The sequence below is a fragment of the Pipistrellus hanaki genome, assembly GCF_964339955.1.
Source record: "Pipistrellus hanaki genome assembly, contig: SUPER_3_unloc_1, whole genome shotgun sequence".
Taxonomy (NCBI): domain Eukaryota; kingdom Metazoa; phylum Chordata; class Mammalia; order Chiroptera; family Vespertilionidae; genus Pipistrellus; species Pipistrellus hanaki.
In genome coordinates, this window is record NW_028182305.1 from 181,821 (window position 1) to 206,128 (window position 24,308).

General features: G+C 66.4%; 1 protein-coding gene across 5 annotated transcripts in view; it reads right to left on the reverse strand.

Annotated features, from left to right (window-relative positions):
- GRAMD4 (GRAM domain containing 4) overlaps positions 1-10,779 on the reverse strand; it is a 52,381-nt gene extending 41,602 nt beyond the window's left edge. The window contains exon 1 of one of the 5 annotated variants that reach the window (XM_084907522.1): positions 10,578-10,779. In XM_084907522.1, the coding sequence (XP_084763648.1) occupies positions 10,578-10,606 (29 nt within the window). In that variant the 5' untranslated portion in view covers positions 10,607-10,779. Of the gene's footprint in view, positions 1-1,196; positions 1,305-1,746; positions 1,769-9,459; positions 9,634-10,577 lie in introns of those variants that run through there. The other 4 variants (XM_084907521.1, XM_084907520.1, XM_084907524.1 and 1 more) reach the window with 4 other exon arrangements.
- Between the last annotated feature and the right edge of the window lie 13,529 nt (positions 10,780-24,308).

Below are 24,308 nucleotides of genomic sequence, written 5' to 3' on the forward strand. Positions count from 1 at the left end.
GCGAGCCTGTCACCCGCCTCGGGGACGCCAGCACCCACCTCGGCCATCGGCTCGGGCCCCTGGCTCCCGCCCCACCTCCTCAGCTGCTCCTTCCCTGGAAACCTCGCCCCTCCGCTGTCCTGACCCCGGGCTCTCCTCCCCCTCTTCCCTGCCTGCCCTCCTACCTGGGACAGCATGAGGTTCTGAGCCCCGCCCCACGCCCCACGCCACCCAAGCCAGGCCAGTCACCAGCAACCAGACACCACTGACCCAGCACACGCCGTGGCCACCCCAGCAGGGGTTCAGGGCCCTCTCCTGCCCCCGTCCTCTCCTCTCCTCAGCTCTCTGTCAGAGATGAGGTGCTGCAGGTCCTGGGGACCCAGAGACAGCGGCGACCGAGGCCGGAGGCCTGTCCGGGCCACTGCAGTGGCGTGGCCTTGCTGACCGCCGTGGCTCAGCCACCCAGGCCGACAGTGGGGGCTGGGGTGACCTGTGGAATCCCAGCCCCCAGGCCCCGGCCTGCCCTCAGGGAGCTCAGTGTAGGCGGAAGACCGTCCCACATGGCCCGGGCCAGGGGTGGGGAGGGCGAAGGGGTCAGGTGCAGGAGGGGGGTTCAGGCTGGCCCCTCTGAGAGGCTGGGGTGGGGAGGCCGTGACCCGTGCAGACTGTGGGCCAGGAGAGGTGTCCACACGTGGGCAGAGGACAGGGCCCTCTGTTAAACCCTAAGGAGGGGGCGTGGGACAGGGCGAGGGCCGGCCTTCCAGGAAACAGCTGTGCAGCCACTGAGCACGCCCTCTGAGGCACCGCACACTCATCTGCAACGGGGAGCAATGTGGCCCCTTCGGGGGGGGGCGGGGCAGCCACCCCCACACGGCCCCTGGCACGTGGGAGGTGTTCAGACACCCACAATGCGCCCTCACCCTCTCCCTGGGCAGCCTCGCCCTCACCGGGCTGCCCACCCTCGGACCCCCACACCCAGGGCTCAGCTTCAGATGGTCTGTGGTCCCAGGGCAGGGCCGTGGGATTGCAGGAAAGAGCGCGTGCCTCTGGCCAGGCCGTGGCTCCCTCTTCCCGCCTCCCTTCGGCCCAGACCCTCCGCCGAGAGCCAGCCAGGCCCGCTGCGCCAGGAGGCAGCAGACCAACCTGCAGGCCGGCGCCCTCCCGGACGCTGCCCGGCCCAGTCACTTCCAGCGGCCGCCCTCCCTCGTGCTGCTCACCCGTCAGGTGAGGGCGGCTCCGGGCCTGCTCCCGCCGCCTCCCTGGGCACCCTGTCCTGGCAGCGATGGGGCTGCAGGCTCAGCGCCAGGGCCTGGCCGCTCTGACAGTCACAGCTCAGAAGGCGGCTCTTGGGAAGCCCGGGGAGAGCCGCCGTGGCTGCCCTCGGCCCTGCCAGGCCGCCCAGGCCCCTCCAGACGGGCCCTCCCTGCAGGCCGCGAGGTGCCGGCAGGGGGCGGCAGGGGCAGGGGCGGCAGGGGCAGGGGCGGCCCCCTGGGTCCCTCACTATCCGCACTCCCATCCTGCCCGCAGCTCCGCCCGCCGGGCGTGCCTGGGCTCTGGCAGCTGACTCATCCTTCACTTCCTCTGGCCGCAGCCAGCCCACGTGCCGCACACAGGCCGCTCCAAGCACCGGGAAGGCCACGGCCACGGCCACGGCCACGGCCACGGGCACCTCACTCCCTGGAGTCCCACCTCCAGGTCCAGCTCCTTCAGGTCCCCACCCACCCGATCCCCACCCACCCCCACCCACCCCAACCTTTAGATGCTCACACCCAGAGAGGGGTGCCTTCCCTTGGGCGTGGTCTACATATCTCCCTGCATTCTTTAATTTTACTTTAGTCCTCACCCCAGGATGTTTTTTCAATGGATATTTTGGAAGCCTGGGAGGGAGGGAGGAAGGGAGGGGCAAGAGAAACATCAATGAGAGAGACACACACTCAGTTGGTCACCTCCCACACAACCCAGGTTACATGCCCTTGACCAGGAATTGAACCTGTGACCACTGGGGCACCCAGCAGGGGAGGGGGAGGTGACCGCAGCAGGCTGGCCCCCCCTCGGCCGGGCCTCGCTCCCGGGGGCGCGGCTGCCGGTCCAGCACAGCCCACTCCCCGGCTCTGCCCGCTCCTCAGACCCCTCCCCAGGCCCCAGCCCCACAGCGGAGAGGGCAGCCACACGCCCGGGGACCTGACGTGGCCGGAGCCTGGCTGGGCCTCCGGGAGCGCTGGCGGAGCAGACCCCCAGCCAGCACTGGTCCCGGAGTGTGTGGTGGGGGCTGCGGCCTCTCCCCTGCTCAGAGCCTGCACAGCTCCGACTGCGGCCTCTCCCTGCCCCAGGGCCCGGGCGCCAGGCAGACCCCACGGGAAGCGGGAGTCCACGCAGAGGCGTGGAGAGGTTCGGGGCTCACCCAGCTCTCCCCGCCCCAGGACGCAGGGCCGACTCCGTGCCCTCCTGCCCTCTGCACGGCCACGGCCTCGGCCACGGCCACGGGCTCCGCACTGCCACAAGCAAGTGGGCACTCTTCCTTCCAAGGCTGCCCCTATACCCAACGGCGCAGATTCCGAGCGGAGCGGGGAGGCCCCCAGTCTGTGGGGTGTCAGTGCCCAGGCCCCAGCCCCTCTCTCCGCCCGACCTCCAGGCGCTCAGTCAGCGCCCTTTCAGGTTCAAAGGACACAGTGTGTGCTGTCCTGCAGGCCAGTGGCCAGGCTCAGCGGGACCCTTATCCTCTGCCTCTCCCTGCAGGTCGGGCTGCTCAGGGGGTGGCGGCCCAGCCTCTGCAGGGCATGCAGGGGACCCCGCCCCTCCCCTCCCCTGTGATCCCCTCTCCTCCCCTGTGCTCCCCTCCTCTGTGTTCCCCTCCCCTCCCCTCCCCTCCCCTCCCCGTGCTCCCGCAGGGGCAGAGGGACTGCCCGTGGCGCCGCACTCTGGCCCACGCAGCCACTTCCCTTGCAGGAGGCCGGCCCTGACCCCGGGTGCGGCCGCACTGGAGCTGAGCAATGAAGTGGGTGCAAACGGGGAGCCGGTCCCCCCGCAGTCAGGGGCCGTGACTGACCAGGAAGGAGGGGGCAGAGGACCCCGAGGTAAAGGTTTGGCTGTGGCCACATCCCCGGGGCGAGCACACTCCCAGGGGAGCCGCTACAGCGTGTCCCGCCCGGCCCTGAGCTGCCCGCACCCCGAGCTCGGCTCCTGAACCGCTCTCCCCGCGAAGGAGCCGCCCCGGGTGCGGGCTGATGGTGGGCGGGCAGGGACACACAGGTGGCCCCGGGGCACCTGCAGGCCGGACAGGGAGGCCACGCCCTGTCACCCCCCATGCCGGGGGCTGTGGCAGCTGCAGGGCCGACGGCCACAGCTGGGACAAGGGGACAACCAACACCGGGGGGCCTGTTCCAGCCCGAAGCATCGTGTCCACACGGTGTACGGGGCCCCCGAGCTAGGGAAGGGGAGAGACCAGTCTCCACAAGGAATTCCGAGTGGTTCTGATGGACGCTCCACCCTCAGGAGCCGAGTGCAGCTCCCGCCCCTTTAACTTGGCCTTTTCTGTGGTGTTTGTGTTTTTCCAGAGCGCAAGGGAGAGGAAGAGAGAAATGGAAACAGCCATGATGAGAGAGGATCGCTGATAGGCTGCCTCCTGCACGCCCCACACTGGGGATCGAGCCTGCAACCGGGCCTGTGCCCTGACCGGGGATTGAACAGTGACCTCCTGGTTCTTAGGTCGACGCTCCACCACTGAACCACACCGATGGGGGTCCCCCGCCCCCCTTTAGTGTGGGCCGTGCATGCTGACCTTCTTCCAAAGAGGACACTCTGCCAAAGAGAAGCCTGCCGGACAGGCCTCCGCCAGGAGGCAAGGTCAAGGTCACAGTGTCAGCCATGGTGACAGGATGTGATGAGAAGGGACTTCACCTCTGGTCCTCCCAAACCCAGGACCCCAGTCCAACCCTGGGACAAACATCCCAATTCCAACAGACCAATTCCGGCCGTCCCAATCCTCTCACCGAGAACGCCCGCGATGCACCCAGAGCTGCTCAGGTGCCACGGTCATCAGAGAAAGGCCCGGAGCTGCCCCGCCCAGAGGCGCCGGAGACCCGGCTCCTGGGAGAGAAGAGGCGCACCGGTGAAAGTAAGGAAATCTGAGAGATGCCCTGTGTCTGTGACCACGTTCCACACGCAGGTAAAACGTCAGTAACAGGAGAACGGGGGAGGGGGGAGTATGGAAACTATACTGTAGTTGTAATTTTTCGGTAAATTAAGTAACATTGTTCTAGCCGAAACCGGTTTGGCTCAGTGGATAGAGCATCGGTCTGCGGACTGAAAGGTCCCAGGTTCGAGTCCGGTCAAGGGCATGTACATTGGTTGCGGGCATATCCCCGGTAGGGGGTATGCAAGAGGCAGCTGGTTGATGTTTCTCTCTCATCGATGTTCTAGCTCCCTATCTGTCCCTTCCTCTCTGTAAAAAATCAATAAAATATATATTTTTTAAAAAAGTAACATTGTTCTAAAAAGTAGTCTAATCGTCATCTACTAAAAAACAAACAACATTGCCCAGCCAATGGGAAGCAGCAGATCCATGATTCTCATCATTGATGTTTCTTCTTTTATTTTTAAATGTATCTTATTGATATTAAAGAGGAAGAGAAAAGGAGAGATAGAAACATCAATGACGAGAGAGAATCACCACAGCCACACCCAGGCCGGCCCGGAGGCGGTTGGAGGACCCAGGGAAGCAGGAATAGTGGGAGCAGTCAGAGAGGGAGGGCTCTACCCCTCCCCTCCCCTCCCCTCCCCTCAATTCATCCCACACACTGCCCTGTCCTCAGGAGCCAGCCAGGGCCGGGGAAAGCAGGGCCCCTGCTCCAGGAGCTCAGAGCACAGGCGCCGACCCTGTGGGAGGGGGAAGGCCAGGAAGGCTCCCTGGAGGAGGTGGCTGAGCACAGCTCACACAGGCGGCCACTGGAAGTGAGATGGGACCCGTGCGTGGCTCGGGGTCCCCGCTCACAGCGGGTAACCCCCCCGAGTCCTCCTGTCCACGTGAATGAGCCGCACACGAGGCTTGTGGTCTGTCCGCCGTTCAGCGTGGGCACGTAGCACAGAAGGTGCTGGTGAACTCTGACCTCCAGTGCAGGTGAGGCCAAGCAACACCACCCCCCAACCCCCACCCCGGCACAGGGCGGTCCAGGCCCCGGGTCCGGGGAGGGGCCAGACTTCCGAAGAGGCACAGCACAACTCTGCCACTGCGCACGGCCAGCGGGGACAGCGGGACGCTGGACGGCGGACACGGACCCACGAGCTCGCCTGTGCGATTCCTCCACGGCAGGGGTCTTCAAACTACGGCCCGCGGGCCACATGCGACCCGCAGGGGAGTCTGATCCTGCCCGCCAGGTTTTTTGGGCAGTGAGCGCAGCCGAGGTGTTACAGTAGGAATTAGTAGTTCATATAGTCCGGCCCTCCAGCTCTCTGAGGGACCGTGATCTGGCCCCCACTTTAAAAAGTTTGAGGACCCCTGCTCCACGGGAAACGCCCAGGAGGGGGCCAGCGGCTGCCAGGGGCCGGTGGGGAGAGCAGGAGGGGCGACGGCTAAAGGGCACGGGCGTCTGGGGGGCGAGGGAAACGCTCTGAGATCGGACGGTGGCCATGCCTGCACAGCCTGAGAGCACGTCAGGGGGTCGCACCATTTGTGGAGTGGACTGCGTGGTGGGTGAACGTTGGCAGACACACCCCCTGCACACACACACCCCTGCACACACACACCCCCTGCACACACACACCCTGCACACGCACCCCTGCACACACAACCCTTGCACATACACCCCTGCACACCCCCCTGCACACACACACCCCTGCACACACACACCCCTGCACACACCCTGCACACACACACCCTGCACACGCACCCCTGCACACACAACACTTGCACATACACCCCTGCACACCCCCCTGCACTCACACCCCTGCACACACACACCCCTGCACACACACACCCCTGCACACACACCCCTGCACACCCTCCCCTTCACACACACCCCTGCACACACACCCTGCACACCCTCCCCTGCACACACCCTGCACACCCTCCCCTGCACACACACCCCTGCACACCCTCCCCTGCACACACCCTGCACATTCTCCCCTGCACACACACCCCTGCACACACACACACACCCTGCACACCCCCCCGCACACACCCCTATACACACCCCCTGCACACACCCCTACAAACCCTGCACACACCCCTACAAACCCTGCACACACCCCCTGCACACACACCCCTATACACACCCCCTGCACACACACACTGCACACACCCCCTACACACACACCCTGCACACCCTCCCCTGCACACACACCCCTACACACACCCCTATACACACCCCCTGCACACACACCGTCCTGCACATACACACCCTGCACACATCCCCTGCACACACATCCCCTGCACACACACCCCTATACACACCCCTATACACACCCCCTGCACACACACCCCTACACACCCCCTGCACACACCCCCTGCACACACACCCCTATACACACCCCCTGCACACACCCCCTGCACCCCCTGTACACACCCCCTGTACACACCCCCTGCACACACACCCCTGCACACACCCCCTGCACACACACCCCTGTACACACACTCTGCACACACACCCCCTGCACACACCCCTGCACTCTGTGCGCTTTCAGAGCCTATGGGGTTAGCACCGGGCCTGCCTCTCCCCAGCTCTCACTCCCCCTCTCTGGGCCAGGGCGCCCCCTCTGAAAGGCGAAGCTGAAACAGCCCCCCTCCGGCTGCTACAGACGCGGCCACGTCAGGGGTGGACCGCAGCCCTGCTGGCCTCTGGCTGCCGCTGTGTGTGGCTTGTTTGTTTGTTTGTTTTAAATACGTTCTTGTTGGTTTCAGAGAGAGGAGAGGAGAGGGGGAGAGAGAAACTTTGATGTGAGGGAGAATCATGGGTCGGCTGCCTCCTGCACGTCCCCACTGGGGATGGAGCCCACAGCCTGGGCCTGCGCCCTGACCTCCTGGCTCACAGGTCGATGCTCAGCCCCGAGCTGGGCCGGGCCTGGTGTGTGTTGAAGCAGAGACACTGCTTGTTGTGACTTTGGACTCACTTAGACCTCTTTCCCGAACCCCAGAGACTGAACTCGGCCGGGGATTCCTGGGAGGCACCCAGCCTTCCGAGCCAAACCACCACGTTCCAGGCCCGGCTCTGCTCCCCCAGCCGCGCCCCGCAGGCCGCCCGGCTCCTGCCCCAGGCCCTCCAGGGTGGGACGGGGGAGGTGTGCCAGGGCCAGAGGACAGTGGGGACCGCGGCACGGTGTCCGAGGCCGCCGCACGGTGTCTGGGACCGCTCCTGGCTTTCTCACGAGGCCAGCACCCCCTGCCCCCGCCGGCACCCCAGGACTGTAATCACAGGGCTAAGCAGTCCCATCCTGGTTATAACTCACATGCCACCAACAGCCCTCAGGTGGCGCTGCCATCGGGCGAGTTACGGCCCCAGCGCACCGACCACGGCCAGACTCCAAAGTCTCTGATTAGGGAACCTTCCCCTGCCCACCCCCTGCCCCGTCTGCAGGAGCCACGGTCAGAGCGGCCAGCCTGGGGGCCTGCCTGGACATTCTCAAGTTCACCAGCTCCACGCAGGGACCGGGCTGCCCACACCGGGCATGGTGGGGCCTCAGCCACTCCGTCCACCTTCAGGGACCCGGCCTCCGCCCAGGCCCGCAGGCCGGACTGCGAGGCCTTGAACTCAGCTCCTCTGCAAGGCTGTTCCCTGGACTCTGCCCAGGACACAGACCCCAGGAGAGGTCCCAGGGCCGTGCCACCGCCAGGCCTGCACCCGCAGCACCCAGGCCCAGCCGGCGCTCAGCAGCCCCAACGCAGAGGCCTTCCGAGCGCCACCTGAGGCCACATTCGCCCGGCGGCTTCCAAAGGCACCGTGGCCCGGCCAGCTGGCGGAGCGGCTTCCCGGCCAGGACCTCTGTCATCCCGACCCCTCAGTCCTCAGGCCACGCCTTCTCCCCTACGCGCTCTCCCTCTTCCCCCCACGGGCTCTGCCACCCCAGCTCAGCAGCCCAGCGGGGGGGCGGGCATGGCCGGCTCCTGACACAGTGGCCAGTGGCCTCCGCCGGACAGAGGGGGCAGCCTGGGCCCCGCCTTGAGGGAAGGAGCGGACACTGAGCGGGGTCGCCTGGGCCCCCCGCCCCCCGCACTGACGGCACGCCAGCACCGCACAGGTCCCCCAGGAGCCCCCTCCTGACATGCAGACGCCCAGCACCAGGATGGGGGCCGAGGCCACAGCCGGGAAACTGGCCTAGCTCCCCAAGGATGGTAGCTGCCCCTCCCCGAGCCCTTTCCCCTGCAAACAGCGCTGTTGGAGCCAGGCCCCGGGAGGGAACCCCTCCCTCGGAGCTTGGTGGGTGGGCGTCCACAGGGAACTCCCGAGCCACGGAGCGGGGGGAGCTGGGGGGGAGCTGGGAGGGACGCAGCCACAACAGGGTCGCACCCCAAAACGCCAGGGAACCCCTCCTTTCTCCGATGACAGGGCCCATCCAGGCGCCTCTGGGTCCCAGCGGCCAGTCTCGCTCAGATGCTCCGTCACAAAATTCTGTCCGCAGCCCCCCGCCCCCCCCCCTGCCCCTCCCCGCACTGGCATGGGATCTAATCCACTCTCCTCGCCCCTCCTCCTGTCCCCCACCTCCCCTTCCCTCCTCCCGTCCCCACCTCCCTTTCCCTCTCCTCCCCTCCGCCTCCCCTCCCCCATCCTATCACACACACAAGCCTGATTCGGGAGCCCTCCCACCTCCTCCAGGCCGCAGGCTGGTGAACTGAGGCCCAGGGAGGGGGAGGAGGGGGGGGTCACAGGAGCGGCCCCACAGAGCGGCCCGATTCATCTCCTGACACCCACTAGGGGGCCGGCTCACGGCTGGGGCCTGGCAGGCGGCAGTGGAAGACAGGCGGCCGAGCCGAGCCTGCGAGACCTCCACCACTGCGGGCCGAGCGACCACAGCCAGAGCGCCCCCTTTTCCTGCGTGTGAACAGACGCAGCCCTGCCGGGGCCCAGGGCCCAGGCTCCCCGCTGGGCCGCCCCCTCCCTCAGCCCACCCGCCAGGGCAGCTCCGAGGAAAGACGGCAGAGAAGGGGCCGCACCCCGCTGGGGTCCTGGGCACCCCTACCTCCCAGGCTCCAGGTCCAAGCGAAACCCCCCCCATGAGCCCAGCACTGTCCACACTGGAGGGGCAGGGGACGGGGGGCGGGGGACAGAGGGCAGGGGGGCGGGGGGGCAGGGAGGCGGGGGCGGGGCCCTGGCCCCCGCTCACACCTGCTGCATGAGGATCAGCGTCCTAAGCAGGGAGCCCTCAGTCGGGCCAAGCAAAGGGCGTCAGGGGGGCTGCGGCAGGAAGGGGGCAAGCTTACTGAGCCCCCCCGACCCCAGGGGTCCCGCCATCCCCCGAGGGGCAGGAGCAGGGGCATAACTGGACACTCACCTGCGGCTGCGAGTCCCCGGACGGGCCTGGGACACAGGAGCAGAGCAGGGAGAGAATGGCACCGGGGCAAAGGGCACTGCCTGCCTGGCCAGGGTGTCTGACCTCTGCCCCGGGTGTGCCCGGTCTGAGGGAGCCGGCATTGCCTAATCTCATCCTCCCATCAGCCCACTTCCCGTTGGCGGGGGGAAACTGAGGCAGGGAGATCCAATGCCTCCGTGCCCAAGGTCAGAGCAGGTGCGCGATGGAGGCAGGCTCCAGGTTCCTCCTGAGCTGCGGCCCGCCCTGCCCCAGCCCCGCCGCCCTGGCCCTGCCCCTGCCCCCGCCAGGCCCGGTGGGACCACAGCTCGGCTGCTGGTGCGGAAGAGGCTCAGACCCTGGGTTTCCTCTCCAGCCCGAAGGAGGAAGGCCGGAGGGAACCCCATGCTGCAAAAGGTGTCCCCCGAATGCCAACGCCCTCGCCCCTGGAACTGCAGGGCTGCTGGCGGGTCCAGCTGCCAGAGGGTCCGCACAGGCCTCTAGCCCCGGGGTGCTGCTCCCCCCCAGAGCCCGCAGGGGAGGCGCCGGCCCCCTCCCGCCCTGATGGGGTGCAGGCCCAGGACGGGGGCGGCCACACCACACCCTCCCCGCTCCGGCACCGGCCTGGGCCCAGGGAGCCGCTGACCAAACAGCCCGAACAAAGGGCGGGAGGGGCAGGAGGAGGGTGCGGGAGGGGGCGAAGGCCCCGAACTTTCGGCGGGGTCGCCTCAGAGGTCGCGGGGCCGGGGGCTCCCTCCTCTGCTCCTGCGCCCCCCGAGGGCGGAGAGGGTCGGGGACGACATTCGCCGCGCCCACGCCCCCGCCGGCCTCGGAGACTCTGGGCCCCCGAGCGCCACGCCAGCCGGTCCCGCGCCCGCAACGCCTTCTCCCCGCGGCGGCCCGGGGAGCGCGGGCCGGGCGCCGGGTGCGGGGCCGGGGGCGTGCGTGCGGGCGGCGCCGCGCAGGGCCCTGCCGCTCCGAGGCCCGCGGCGCCGGGCGCGCGGAGAACGTGGCCGAGCGCGTCGGGTCGCGGCCCCGCCGGCCCGCGCCGGGAGCGTGTCCGTGGGTCCGTCCGCGTCCGTGCGGGCGGCCGCGCCACTTACCCGGAGCGGAGGTCGGGGCCAACTCTCATCCACCTGCCGTCGCGGCGACCTCCCCGCCGGCCGCGCGGCCGCGCTGCACCTGCCGCCCGCCCAGGAGCCCCGCGGCGCGGGGAGCGCGGAGGAGGCGGCCCCGCGGTCCCGGCCACGAGCGCGGAGGCGGCGGCGGCGGCGCCAGGTCGCGCGCTCGCGTCCCGCTGCGCCGAGTCTGCGCGCCCCCGGCCCGGCCTGCGCAGGCGCAGCCCCGCCCCCCGCCGCGAAGCCCCGCCCCCTCCGCGCCTTAAAGCGGCCGCCCCACCCCGCGCAGCCGCAGCCCCGCCCATCGAAAACCCGCCCCTCCGCATAGCCCCGCCCCCTCCGCATAGCCCCGCCCCCTCCGCGCCGCCACCTGCCCCCGAGCGCGCACCGCCCGGCTCCGCCCCCTCCGCGCCTTAAAGGGGCCGCGCCGCCACGCGCGCCGCCGAAACCGCTCCTCCAGCTGAGGGCCACGGGAGCGGGCCTGCCCTAGCGGGTCCGTGCGCGCGCGCGGGAGACCGGTCACGCGGGACAGTCTTTGTTTGGGTGGCCCACGTGCGTCCGGGCCGGTTGCACCCACGTGCACGCGCGGCGGCCCCAGCCTGCCGGCCCGCCCTTCGCGGTCTCCGCCCGGCGATCCCGGCGGAGCGTGGGCTCGGGCACGGCCACGCACGGGCACTCCCGCGGCGGGGCTGTCACCAGGCCCGGGCCCGCCCCCTGAAAATCGTCAGGGCCCGGTCTGCGTGGCGGATCAGGAATGAGCTCAGCGCTCGCCGGTGGGGTCCGTTATCTCAGGGGCCGCGGCACAGAGAGAGCCCCGCCCGGGCTGCTGTCCCCCGCGCCCCCTCCGCACCTCTGGGGGCCAGGGCGGGGAGCCCTGCTCCGACTGCGCCCAGAGCAAGATCTGGGGGGGGGGGGGTGCCTGCTGGTCCCCAAGCCCCGCTCACCCTCTGCCTGCAGGTGGGCAGGGTTCCCACAGAACCGCCTCGCCCACCCCTCCTCCGGGGCAGCAGGTGGGACCTGCACCGTCCTCCCCCGCCCACCTGCCCAGCCTCTCTGACTGCAGGCCCCATCGGCTGCCCTCCTTCTGCGGGGCCACCCCGGGCACCCCGGACCTGCGCCTGCCTCAGGTGTGGCTGGGCCCTGAGCTGCTGCTCTCCAGCTCCGGGGCCTGCCCCGCACGCCCTCCTCCTCCTCCCCCTCCTCCTCCTCCTCCTCAGGGCAGTGCTCAGGGGCTGCCTTCCCTGGAGATCCACCCTGACATCCCCTTAAACCTGCTGCGCCCGCCCCCCGCCCCCTCTCCTCCCGGGCCTTCTCCCCCTTTCTGCTGAATGCCCTGTGGTAGGTGGAGTCAGGTGCCCGGATGCCATGCCCAGCTCACCAGACCCTGTGACCGTGCCACCTGACCTGACGGCAGATGGGACCTGCAGATGGGCGTATGTGAAGGATCTAGAGATGAGGGGTTACCCCGGGTTCCCAGGGGGTCCAGCGCCCTTGTCCTCGTCCAGATCACCATGGGGTTACAGGAGGGCGGCGGGAGGGTCAGTTTGAGGAGATGCTCTGTGGAACCGGAGCTCACGGAGAGCCGGAGCTGGAGCCGAAGACGCCCCCTGCTGGCCGGGCGGGGGAGGGGGCAGCCAGGAATGCCGCCGCCTCCAGACGCTGGAAGGGATGGGGAATGGGTGCCCTTGTGCCCCCAGGGTGTCCAGAAGACACTAGCCCTGCGGGCCCCATGTCAGGACGTCTGACCTCGGAGCTGGAGGAGGAGAAGCGTGCGGCAACAGGTGATGGCGGTAGCAGGAAGGTCCACACCCCTCCTTAACGCTCCATGTGCTCCGCGCGTTTTCTGAATCCCTACAGGCACGTCGGCTCCTCAGGCAGGAGCGCCCTGCTTCCATCCTGCGGCTCCTCAGCACCCGGCACGGGGCCAGCCGGCTGCGTCTGGACAGGTCCGATGTCCGTCTGCAGCCTCAGGGCCTCTGCACGGTGAGGGCCCTGCCCGGAGTGCTCCCGCCCCTCTGGCTGCAGCTGGGCACCTCTGACCAGCCAGCCGGGCTTGGGCCTCCGCTCCTCCCAGCCCAGCACCAGGCCCGTGGCTGGCTGTGCCGGTAAGCCCGTCTCTCCCACCAGCCATGCTCTCTGAGGGCAGGTGGCGCTGGGCCCCGGCCCCCATGGCACTCGGCCTCCAAGCCCAGGCCCATGGCTGGTGCTCCGTGCACTGTCCCTGTCTGTACACCCAGGGATGGTGCTTCTGTGCTGGGCAGCTTACCACTTCCTCCTCCTCCTCTCCTCCTCCTCCTCTTTCTCCTCTTCCTCCTCCTCCTCCTCCTCCTCCTCCTCCTCCTCCTCCTCTTCCTCCTCCTCCTTCTTCTTCTTCTTTTAAACATAACCTCTGGTGAGGATTTTTTCAAAATATATTTTATTGATTTTTTAAAATATATTTTATTGATTTTTTTACAGAGAGGAAGGGAGAGAGATAGAGAGCTAGAAACATCGATGAGAGAGAGTCATCGATCAGCTGCCTCTTGCACACCTCCCAAGTGAAGATGTGCCCGCAACCAAGGTACATGCCTTGACCGGAATCGAACTTGGGACTTTTCAATCCGCAGGCTGACGCTCTATCCACTGAGCCACACCAGTTTCAGCTTCTTCTTCTTTTTAATATATTTTTACTGATTTCTAAGAGGAAGGGAGAGAAACATCAATGATGAGAGAGGGTAATCCTGCCTCCTGCATGCCCCCCACATAAGGAATCAAGCCCACAACCCAGGCATATGCCCTGACTGAGCTAGAACCCGGGACCCTTCAGTCCACAGGCCAACACTCTATCCACTGAGCCACACCAGCCAGTCCATCTCACCACTTTCTGCTGTTTTCAGGCACACCTCTTCCAGGAAGCCTGCCCAGACTGCCCCTTTCCTCTGAGCTCCCACGGGCCATTCTGTCCACCCTGGGCTGTTTCAGAGGAGCCAGCCTGCCCCCAGGCCTTCCCAGCCAATGGGGCGTCCCCGTTCGGCCGGGCCCCGAGCCACAGCCTCTCTTTGTTCCTCCTCTTGTCACTCCCCACTCCCCCCAGCCACCCCACCCTTTGGGCTTGGACACTGGCCTCAGAGCGGTGGCCCCACCTTGGATTCTGCACCAGCCACAGCCTCAGCCACCTCAGGGACCTGCTCCCTCCCCACCAGCCGCTGCCAGGCTCCTCCCACCTTTGGCCACCGCCCCCCTCCCTCTGGGCCTTGGCTTCCCGGTCTGTAAAGGGAAGAAGGGAGGTGCCCACCGCCAGGCCGGGGCTGTGGACTCTACCAGGCCCGCGTAGCTCCCACGGGGAGGTGGGCACAGCTGGGAGGGAGGCCGAGGTCAGGGCTGCCTGCGGCCTGGGGCGGAGGCTGCTGGGCCTCTATTCTGGGTAAAGCGGCCTGTTTGCACTTCAGCACCTGGGAGAGTGGCTTGCACACAGTAGGCACGCAGCACACTCCTGAGTGGCTGGAGGAGCCCAGAAACATCTTTCCCATGTTTCCTTGACATTAAATGCCACCAGGCCCGGCGGTGGCTCAGTGGACAGAGTGTAGACCTGTGACCAGGAGGACATGGTTCCTTTTCCCATTGAGGCTCAGGCCCAGGTTGTGGGCTCGGTCCACAGTGGGGGGCGTGCAGGAGGCAGCCGATCCATGAAGCTCTCTCATCACCAATGTTTCTCTCTCTCTCTCCCTCTCCATTTCTCTCTGAAATCAATACGTTTAAAAATAAATTCATAAAATGCCATCCCGTGGGTACGTTTCCCCACCTCCTCCCCTCTCTCCAGGTTCTGCTTCTCAGAAAGGCTGAGGTGGGACAGTGAGCGCCGCCTGGTGGAGGAAGCATGGTGTGCAGGGCTTCCCCGCTGTCAGCTGGGCTCGGGGCCCCAGGGAGGCGGAGGCGGCAGAGCGCCCCCAGCCTGCAGGCCCGGGCAGGGGCTTGCCCCTCCAGCTCTCTGTTCTGGCTTCTGGTCCTAACTCGGTGCGCCACCTCGTGGCCACAGGCTGAAGTGCAGGACAGGCGCGGACAACACTTGGGGCCACGTGGGCAGGGCCCCCCTCTTTGGACTCCTGCCTGGGGGGGGGGGGGGACAGGGGCCTGGGTCCCGGCTCTGGGTCTTATCTGCTGTGAGGCCTTGCCGAGCCCTTCCACCTCTTTGAGCCTCAGTTTCCCTGCTTCCTCCTCGCCCCTCATTGGGGCCACAGACACGCAGAGGGGCCGCAGCCAGACCTGGCCCGCACTGACCGCACCGCGGGGCAGAAGCTGCTGTGATTCTCCTGCCCAAGGGGTCGGCGGGGCTGGGGGGGGGGATGTGCCCAGTCTGGGGGGGGGGCTGGTGGGAGGAGAGCAGTCCTGGCCCAGGCCAGAGGGAGGAGGTGAGGGTGGTGGGAACAGCCCTCTGTGTCCTTGGGCCCCTGAGACTGGGTGAGAAAGCGGGGTTGTGGGGGGCTGTGAGCAGAGGTGGCCAGTGTGGGGGTAGGGGGGACGGAGCTCAGAGGGATGTAGCAGAGCAGGCTGGAGGACTCTATACACAAGTTATGACAGAAAAAGAGAGTAAGCCCTGGCCGGTGTGGCTCAGTGGATAGAGTGTTGGCCTGCAGACGGAAGGGTCCCGGGTTTGATTCCCAGTCCGGGCACATGCCCACGCTGTGGGCTTGCTCCCCTGTAGGGGGCGTGCAGGAGGCAGCTGCTCGATGATTCTCTCTCATCATTGATATTTCTATTTCTCCCTCTCCCTTTCCTCTCTGATATCAATAAAGATATATTTTAAATAAATAAAATAAAAGGGAACAATCGCAAGCTTAGGGTCTCATTCCCACCAACCACATGTCAAGTGCTCACTGCCATGTGTGGCTGCTGCATTGGATGTGCAGATAGCGGGTTTGTCCATCACTCCAGCCCAGTGGCCTCAACCTTCCTGACGCCGCGGCCCTTCAGCACAGCTCCTCATGTGGTGGAGACCCCAGCCATAAAGTCATTTTCCTTGCTACTTCATAGCTGTGATTTTGCAGTTGTTATGAATCATAATGTAAATATCTGTGTTTTCCGATGGTCGTAGGGGTCACGACCCCCAGGTTGAGAACCGCTGCTGGAGGCCCAGCACTGCCCAGAGGCCTCCGCCGGCGAGGCTGGGCCCTGCAGCCGGCAGCCTGAGGAGGCCGCAGCCCGCAGCTCAGCCTCCCCTCAGGAGGGCGGAGGCCAGCTGCTGCCTCCCGGGAGGAGGAGCCTGGGGAGCGATGAGCCCCTTTGAGGCCGAGGCCCCCGGCTTAAGGGGGGGAGACAGACAGGGAGGGAGGAGGGCTTGGCCCCAGCTGCTTGGCCTCCAGGGCCCTTGGTGCCCGCCTGCCCGCCTGGGGGTGATGTGTGGTGGCCTGGGGACGGCCTGGGCTTGCCCCCGGCTCTGCTGCACACAGGCGGTGTGACTCCGGCCAGGCTCCTGCGCCTCTCTGGGCCCCAGTCCTCCCTGGGAAGCAGGGACCAGCAGAGCGTGGCACCAGGGTCGCGAGAGGAGCCGGTGAGAGGACCTGGTGCGGGAGTGTTGAGCCGGGGCCGGGACCGTGGTGAGCGGGTGTAACTGGAGCCGGGACACTGCATCCAACCTCATTACTCATTTACGCCGGCGCTCTGGCCAGGTCCCGGCTGAGCCCTGGCTGACAGGCGACCAGAGGAATATGCACGCAAGTAACCGCGTCCCAGGACAGCCGGGACTCGTGGTCTGAGAGGACCCTGAGAGGCAGGAAGGAGCATTGTGCCTGGTGGTCAGGGAGGGCTTCCCGGAGGAGGCGCACATGGGCTGGGCCTGGAGACTCGGGCCAGCCCTGACAGGCTGGAGGCCGGAGGAACGTGTGGGCTGGCATGCTCCCCGCACATCCCTCAGCTGAATCCTGAGCTCCGGGCCCCAACACTGGCATGACGTGCCCCTGCCCCCTCCCCCATGCAGTTCCTGTGAGGTGTCACCCCTTCAGGCCCCAGGCCCTCACAGGTGCTGCGGAGAGCCCGCAGGAGCCGGGCCTGCCTGGGCAGAGCCCGCGCCCAGTGAGCTGCATGATCCTGGGAAGACAGCCAGCGCCGCCCCAGCCTGCCCAGCACACACACACGCGCACACACACACACACACACACGCACACACACACACACACACACACACCCGCTAACCACGCCACAGCCGCGCAGGCCCAGCCCCGTGGACCGCCTCGGGGCGCAGCCCTGACCCAGGCTGGCCAGGGTTCCCACGGGGTCTAGCCTGGGGCTTCCTATGTGACGGGTGGAGGTTCCCTGTGATGGAGTGCCCGCTCAGAGAAGCCCACGCAGGGAGAGTGCGTGTTAACACTCAGGCGAGGCCAGTCCAGGGCCAAAGGGCTCGGCCTCTTCCTATGGCGGCCGCCCTGGCAAAGCTGGAGCCTCCCGCGCCCGGCCCCTCCGGAAACAGTGTCCGAAGGGGCCTCCCCGGCTGAGGTCACCCCCCAGCACCAGAGCATGGAGCCCTGGGTGAGCTCTGCCTGGATGGCGCGGCCTGGGAGAGGGAGCGGAGAAGGGGGTGCAGGTAGGGGGGTGGGGAGAGATGGGGTGGGTGGGATGGGGTGGGGAGAGGTGGGGAGGGGTGGGGTGGGGTGGGATGGGGTGGGATGAGATGGGATGGGGTGAGGTGGGATGGGGTGGGGAGGGATGAGGTGGGGTGGGGTGGGGTGGGTGGGAAGGGATGGGGTGGGGTGAGGTGGGTTGGAGTGGGTGGGGTGGGATAGGGTGAGGTGGGTGGGTGGATGGGGTGGGGAGGGGTGGGTGAGGAGGGATGGGGTGGGGTGAGGTGGGTTGGAGGGGGTGGGGTGGGATAGGGTGAGGTGGGGTGGGGTGGATGGGGTGAGGTGGGGATGGGGTATGAGCGTGCCCAGGCCATGACCTATGTGCAGACAGAGCCCGGAATCGGGCTCCTCAGCTGGCTCTCAGCAGCCCCTGTGAGGGCCTTGGGGCCTGAGGGGGTGACACCCCACATTCAGCTGCCGGCCACCGCACATCACCCCTCACCCCCTGTGTTCCAGAGGACCGGATCGCCGTCTGCCGGAAGTGGAGCCGTCGCTCCTTCTGGGTGCTGTGCCCAGGCTGTGACCTCGCTTGCTCTGTTTAAACTGGAGGCCTGGGGTCCCTCGGCCGGGCTGCGGGATCGGGCCGAACGGGCTCAGACATCCCCGAGGGGTCCCGGGCTGTGTGAGGGTCCGCTGTGCGCCATCGGGCGGGGAGGGAGGCCGGCGGGAGGGACTGTTCGCAGGGGTGAGCCAAAGGAGGAGGACGGAGGTCAGCGACGGGCACGCAGCTGGGGGCGGGGCGGGGGTGAACTAGCCAGACCGGCCTCCGGGCGCCGCCAATGAGCGGCCGGCGGACGGGGCATGCGGGCCTGAGTCACGCGGCATCGGTGAGCCAGTGTGGACAGAGCTGGAACTTGCAGGAACCGAAGCTCTGCCAACTGCCCCTCCTTGTCCTCCGTCCCAACGTGGGGGCAGCATGCCATGTGGGCACTGCATGGGGGGCCTCTCAGCTCGGAGCCCCCCTCCACCCTCAGTCCCCCCACCTCTCTCACACACACACACACACACACACACACACACACCCGCTCCCGCGCCCGGGGCCAGCAGGTGGCACAGCGGCCCCAGCCTCATCCATCTTCTTCCTTTTGATCAGGGCAGGGCCCTGCCCGGAGGGAGGGAGGAGGGAGCACAGCTCGGCAGCTCGGCAGCTCAGCAGCTCCCGGTCCACAGGCGTGGCTCAGCCCCGCCCAGAGCCCTCCTCCCCAGGGTGAGGGCCGAGCCACACCGGCCTGCACCCCTAGGTGACTCCAAGAGACCCCCACCCCCGACCCCAGGCCAGCCGTCCCCCGGGGTCTCCGCTGACCCCCCACGAAAGAGGCCTCTCCGAAGAGCAGGTTCTCTTGCTCGCGCCCAGAACGTGGGGTTCCCTTCGAGGCCATCTGGCTGAAGTACGGGGGGCAGGCTTCTTGGGCTCAGTGTCAGGCATCCCTTGGAGGCTCTGTGCCCTGCCCTGGCCCAGCAGCCGGACCAGCCCCCTCCCTCCCTCCCCGCCCGGCCCGGCCAGGCCTGCGCTCTGTTCCCCACACGTCCGCGTGGGGCCGGGTGCTGAGTGTTCTAAGGGGCCGGCGGGACATTCCATCGACCCAGCAAAAATAGCCGGGCCTGCAGCCTCTGCTGGGAGCCTGCCTTCCCGCTCCTCCTGCAGCCTCTGCTGGGAGCCTGCCTTCCCGCTCCTCCTGCAGCCTCTGCTGGGAGCCTGCCTTCCCGCTCCTCCTGCAGCCTCTGCTGGGAGCCTGCCTTCCCGCTCCTCCTGCAGCCTCTGCTGGGAGCCTGCCTTCCCGCTCCTCCTGCAGCCTCTGCTGGGAGCCTGCCTTCCCGCTCCTCCTGCAGCCTCTGCTGGGAGCCTGCCTTCCCGCTCCTCCTGCAGCCTCTGCTGGGAGCCTGCCTTCCCGCTCCTCCTGCAGCCCACCCTGTCCCCCCGGGGCGCCCTCCCAGCCCCTCCTGCAACTCACCCTGTCCCCAGGGGGCGCCCTCCCGGCACGTGGCTCTCACTGCCTGCCTCCCATGGCAGCCGTGGGCGGGCGGTGGCCCAGCCGTGGAGATGGACAGGCCTCTGGAGGGGGCGCCGGGTGAGGCCCCCACGGCAGGAGGAGGAGGCCTGGGGCGGGGGCACCAGGTCACCATCACCCACCACTGAGCTCAGACCCTGGGAACCATGGTCTCGCTATTTCTTTTTTAAAAATATATTTTATTGATTTTTTATTTTTTTACAGAGAGGAAGGAAGAGGGGTAGTGAGTTAGAAACGTCGATGAGAGAGAAACATCCATCAGCTGCCTCCTGCACACCCCCCACTGGGGATGTGCCTGCAACCAAGGTACATGCCCTTGACCGGAACCAAACCCGGGACCCCTTAGTCCTCAGGCCAACGCTCTATCCACTGAACCACACCAGTTAGGGCTAAATATATTTTTATTGATTTCAGAGAGAAAGGGAGAGGGAGAGAGAGATGGAAACATCAACGATGAGAGGGAATCATGCATCGGCTGCCTCCCGCACTCCCCTTACTGGGGATCGAGCCTGCAACCTGGGCATGTGCTCCGTCCAGGAATCGAACAGTGTCCTCCTGGTTCATGGGTTGACCACTGAGCCACACCAGCTGAGCCCCGCCCCTGCTCCACCACACCTCCCCTCCATGGACACATCCCCCTCCCCAGCGGTGAGTCCCCGTCAGGGAGCCTGGGTGTGTGGTCTCCAGACCCCCTGCAGCTCCTCCACCAGCCGGCCCAATGGTTTAGAACCTAAGTCCCCGCCCTGCACCTCGCCCTCAGTGCCCACGTCCCAGCACTGTCCCTGTGACCCTCCCATCCCTGCCCCCCGCTCCTGCCTCGGGGCTTCTGTGTGCTCTTCCTGCTCCCAAAGTGTTCCCGGGCCGCTCCGCCCCCTTCCATCCTGCCACTGTCTCCAGAAACCTCGCCCCAGCTGGCCACCCCCCCCCCCTGCCAGGCATTCTCCTTTACGTCGTCACCGGCAGCAGGACATTTCCCAGGTTTACGGTCTGTTCTCCCAGAGAACCATCTCTCTGGATGACTGTGTTCACAGGGTATGGGATGGATAGTGAATGAAGGAGTGAGTGAATGAGTGAGTGAGTGAATAGTGAATGAGTTAGTGAATGAGTGAATGAATGAGTGAATGAGTGCAAAAAGAGAGCCAAGGGCAGGTGCCAAGAAGCTGGCGTGACCCTGTTGAATGGCTTCTGGAGGCAAAGGCTCTGAGGTCCAGCCACAGCATCAGGGGACTGGGGGTCAGGGGGCCGGGGGTCAGGGGGCCGGGGGTCATGTCTGGGCAGGGGCAGGAGAGCGGAGGCCTCAGGTCCTCATTCCGCCAATCCCACCCCCAGCAGGTTTAGGGCCCCTCTCTGTACCCCATAGGGACCAAGGAACATCCCCTGTGAGCTACTCATGAGAGCAAGGTTGTGGTCACAACGTCAAAATCCTATATAATAAAGAGCTAATATGCTAATTAGACCGGATAGCCGAACAACCTTCTGGACGTCATTCTGGATGTTCTTCTGGATGAAGCTGTGGCAACGGGGGCCGAGGCAGTTAGGGCGATCAGGCAGGCAGGCAGGTGAGTGGTGAGGGGCATCAGGCAGGCAGGCAGTTTGGTTAGGGGCGATGAGGCAGGCAGGTGAGTGGTTAGGGGCGATGAGGCGGGCAGGCAGAGTGGTTAAGGGTGATCAGGTAGGCAGGCAGGCAGGCGACTGGTTAGGAGCCAGTGGTCCTGGATTTCGAGAGGATGCAGGCTGGGCTGAGGGACCCTCCCCACTCCCTCCTTCCCCCATGCACAAATTTCGTGCATCAGGCCTCGAGTGTAGAAATAAAAAAATAATTTCAAAACCATTTAGTGTGCAGTTTTGCAGAGAGACGTGTTTCGCCTTTTTTTCTCCCCTCAAAAGTAGAGGTTATTCAAAACAATCAAAACATAGAAACAGCCCGGCCAGTGCGGCTCATTTGGTGAGTGCTGACATGAATCAGGAGTTCACTGGTTCGATTCCCGGTCAGGGCACATGCCCGGTGGCAGGCTCCATCCCCAGTAGGGGGCATGTAGGAGGCAGTCTCTCATCACCGATGTTTCTCTCTCTCCCTCTCCCTTTCTCCTCTATGAAGCCAATAAAATATATTAAAAATAAACAGTAAATAAAAAGGGTGGATGTTACCGCTTGTGAAATGTATCTCTAAAGAGGAAGAAGGGAGATGGGGGAGAAATGAGGCCAGGAGACAGCAGTGCCCCCCACACTGGCTTCATGATAGTGTGTGTGTGTCTCTCTGTGTGTATGTGTGTGTGTGTGCCTGTGTGGATGTATGTGTTTGTGTGTGCACGTATGTGTGCAATCACGTGTGTGTGTGTGTGCGCGCGCGCGTGTGTGTGTGTAGTAATGCCAACCACAGCGGGTGCCTGTAATGACAGAACCAGGTATTTTCCAGAGTCTGCCTGTGGCCCCTGGCCCCCTTCCTGTCCCAGCACAGACGCCGTCCTCCACTCGGCTCTGTGCTGCCGTGGGGGATCTTCCTGGGTCCTCGGGAGCCCCCTGGCCCAGCTGCGCCCCCCTGTCCCCCGAAGAGCAGCCCCGTGGCCTCCTGGAGCCCGGGGACTGGAGCTGGCCCTCCCTGTCTGCCCGTCCAGGCCGTTCTCCAGGGGTGAGGGGCCCAGTGCCTGTCGGCCACGCGTGCAGGGGCACTGAGCCCTCACCCTGCAGGGCCCGGTGTGGCAGAGCGAGGCCCGTGGCCTGAGCTCATGGGCAGGGAGGGGGCGTCCAGGCTCCGGCGGGGCAGGGACTGTGCTCGGCCACTAGAGGCCGCTGTAGCCCCAGCTGGAACCCGGAGGCCTGCCTGGGACAGTGGGTGTTTCTGGGTGGGGGAAGCGTTTTGGTGATTTGTCCAACCCGCCCCCCCCATGGCCCCCAGAAAGGAAATGGCAGCACAGGGCACGGGACCGGTGTCCATCACCCCGTGTCCACAGCACTCTGTCAGGAGGTTCGGGATCCAGGCCTGGCACACACGCTTCCAGAACCTTCCTGGAGCCGAGGCCTGTCCAGGGTCCAGGGGCGGGGGCTCAGGTTGCTCAGCCGCTGGCCCCTTGGGAGCACCTGAGGGCGGGGAGCCCCCGGAGGCCCTCACCAGGGCCCCAGCCCGACACCCCACCGTCTGCCATGTGAAGGCTCTGCCAGCCTCCCAGCAGGATCGCTCTCCGCGGGCCCGGCCCTCCCCGGTCTCCCCGGAGGCACGGGGGCAGGAGGCTGCGCGCTGCCGCTGTGGGCGGCCCGCGAGGTCACGGCCCCGCTCCGGTTCCAGGCTTGAACTTCCCCAATTTTCCGAGAGTCACCCTCCATGGAGTCGAGCTGTCTCCCTCTGAATTCCCAGACGAGGGCAGAGGGAGGCGGGCTCACCCCCGGCCTGGGCCCTGGGCTCCCGCCGTCCGCCGTTCAGGACGGTGCTGCGGGGGGAACAGAGCCAGAACCGGGTCTCTGGTCCGCGGCCCTGGCAGCAGGAGCTGGGCTGCTGTTTGGAAGGTGCACAGCCCTAAAACCCCGGCTCCCGGCTCCTCTCCGCCTCCTGCCTTCTCGTGTGACACACAGCAGCTGTGGGCTCAGGAGTGGTGGCAGTGGCGGGGCGGGGGGGACCTCCGCCAGCAGCTCTGGGGCCGGTGCCCTGCTATAGGCTGAGCCCTCACCCCCAGGGTAACCCCGGAGAGCGGCAGGAGAGGCCACCCTGCGGGGAGGGCAGGGTGCTGGCCAGGCCGCCCACACCAGGGCCTCAGCCCTTCTGTGGACACCAGGGTGGGCTGGATCCAGGGGAGGGGAGCCCAGATGCCCCTGCCTCTCCGTGAGCATGGACAGCGCCAACCACTGAGCACACCGGCCGGAGACAGCGATGGTCCCACTCGGTGACAACGGGCTTAGCCCTCTGTGAGCCGGCACGAGCCAGGCCTGTGCCGGCCTCGGGATGCAGGCGACATTAGGACGCTGGACTACCCACTGCCACCCCAGCGGGGATGAGGAGGGAGGAGGGGCCTGGCGAAGGTCACATGACCAGTGAGTGGCAGACGGAACGTACATGTGAGGCACCAGCCGCCTCAGAGTCCGATTACTGCTCCCTGAAGCAGGTGGACGGCCGGCCGCAGATACCGCACAGGCTGCAGCGCCTTCAACCCCGAGCCCCCCCCACGGCGCCCCCTCCCCGCGGCGCCCCCTTCCCACGGCGCCCCCCCCTCCCCCCCCGCCCCGCGCAGCGCCCCTCCCTCCCGGCCGCGCCCCTCCCTCCCGGCCGCGCCCCTCCCTCCCGGCCGCGCCCCTTCCCCGCGGCGCCCCCTCCCCGCGGCGCCCCCCTCCCACCGCCCCCTCCCACAGCGCCCCCTTCCATGGTGCGTGCCTGCAGGAAAGTGCACAGAGCACCAGGCAGAGGTCAGTGTAAGGTCACAAAGGCCACACTCCCTGGGGTCAAGGATGGACGGTCCAGCTTGGCCGGCGTGACTCCGGCGTGACCTAGGGACCAGGAGGAGGTCACAGTCTGATTCCCAGTCAGGGCACCTGCCCTGGTTGCAGGCTCGATCCCCAGTGTGGGGCGTGCAGGAGGCAGCCGATCCATGATATCACCTCTCATCACTGATGTGTTTCTTTCTCCCTCTCCCTTCCTCTCTGACATCAATAAAAATATATTTAAAAACAAAGCAAATAACCATGGATTTCTTAAAACAAACAAACAAAGAGCGGACAGTGCCCGCACCCCCTGCTGGCCGTGCCTCCCCTCTGGGGCTCTCCCGGGCCTGGGCCGGGCCCGCTCTGACCCGGGCGGATGGGCCGTCCGCCTGCGGGCCTGCGCCGGCCGTCCTGCAGGGACAGCTGCCCGGCTGGGCCCAGGAGCAGGAAGCCCGGGCATTTCCTGCGTTATCGTCCGGCCGCAGGTGTCCGATTCCGGAAAGTGAGAGCGGCCCACGCCCAGGCCTGGCGCGGTGTTCACACAGCAGCGCCTGCAGCAGCAGCTTTGTTTGTTCAAGCCCAGCCCACCCGTCCGGCCCATCCAAACCGTGTGGCCCGGGTGGGCCGCTGCCCCTCACCCACGGGAGCTTCCCGCCGGGCTCGGGTGCTCTGGGCTGGCCTCCCCGCTCCCCCCGGAAGTGGCGGTC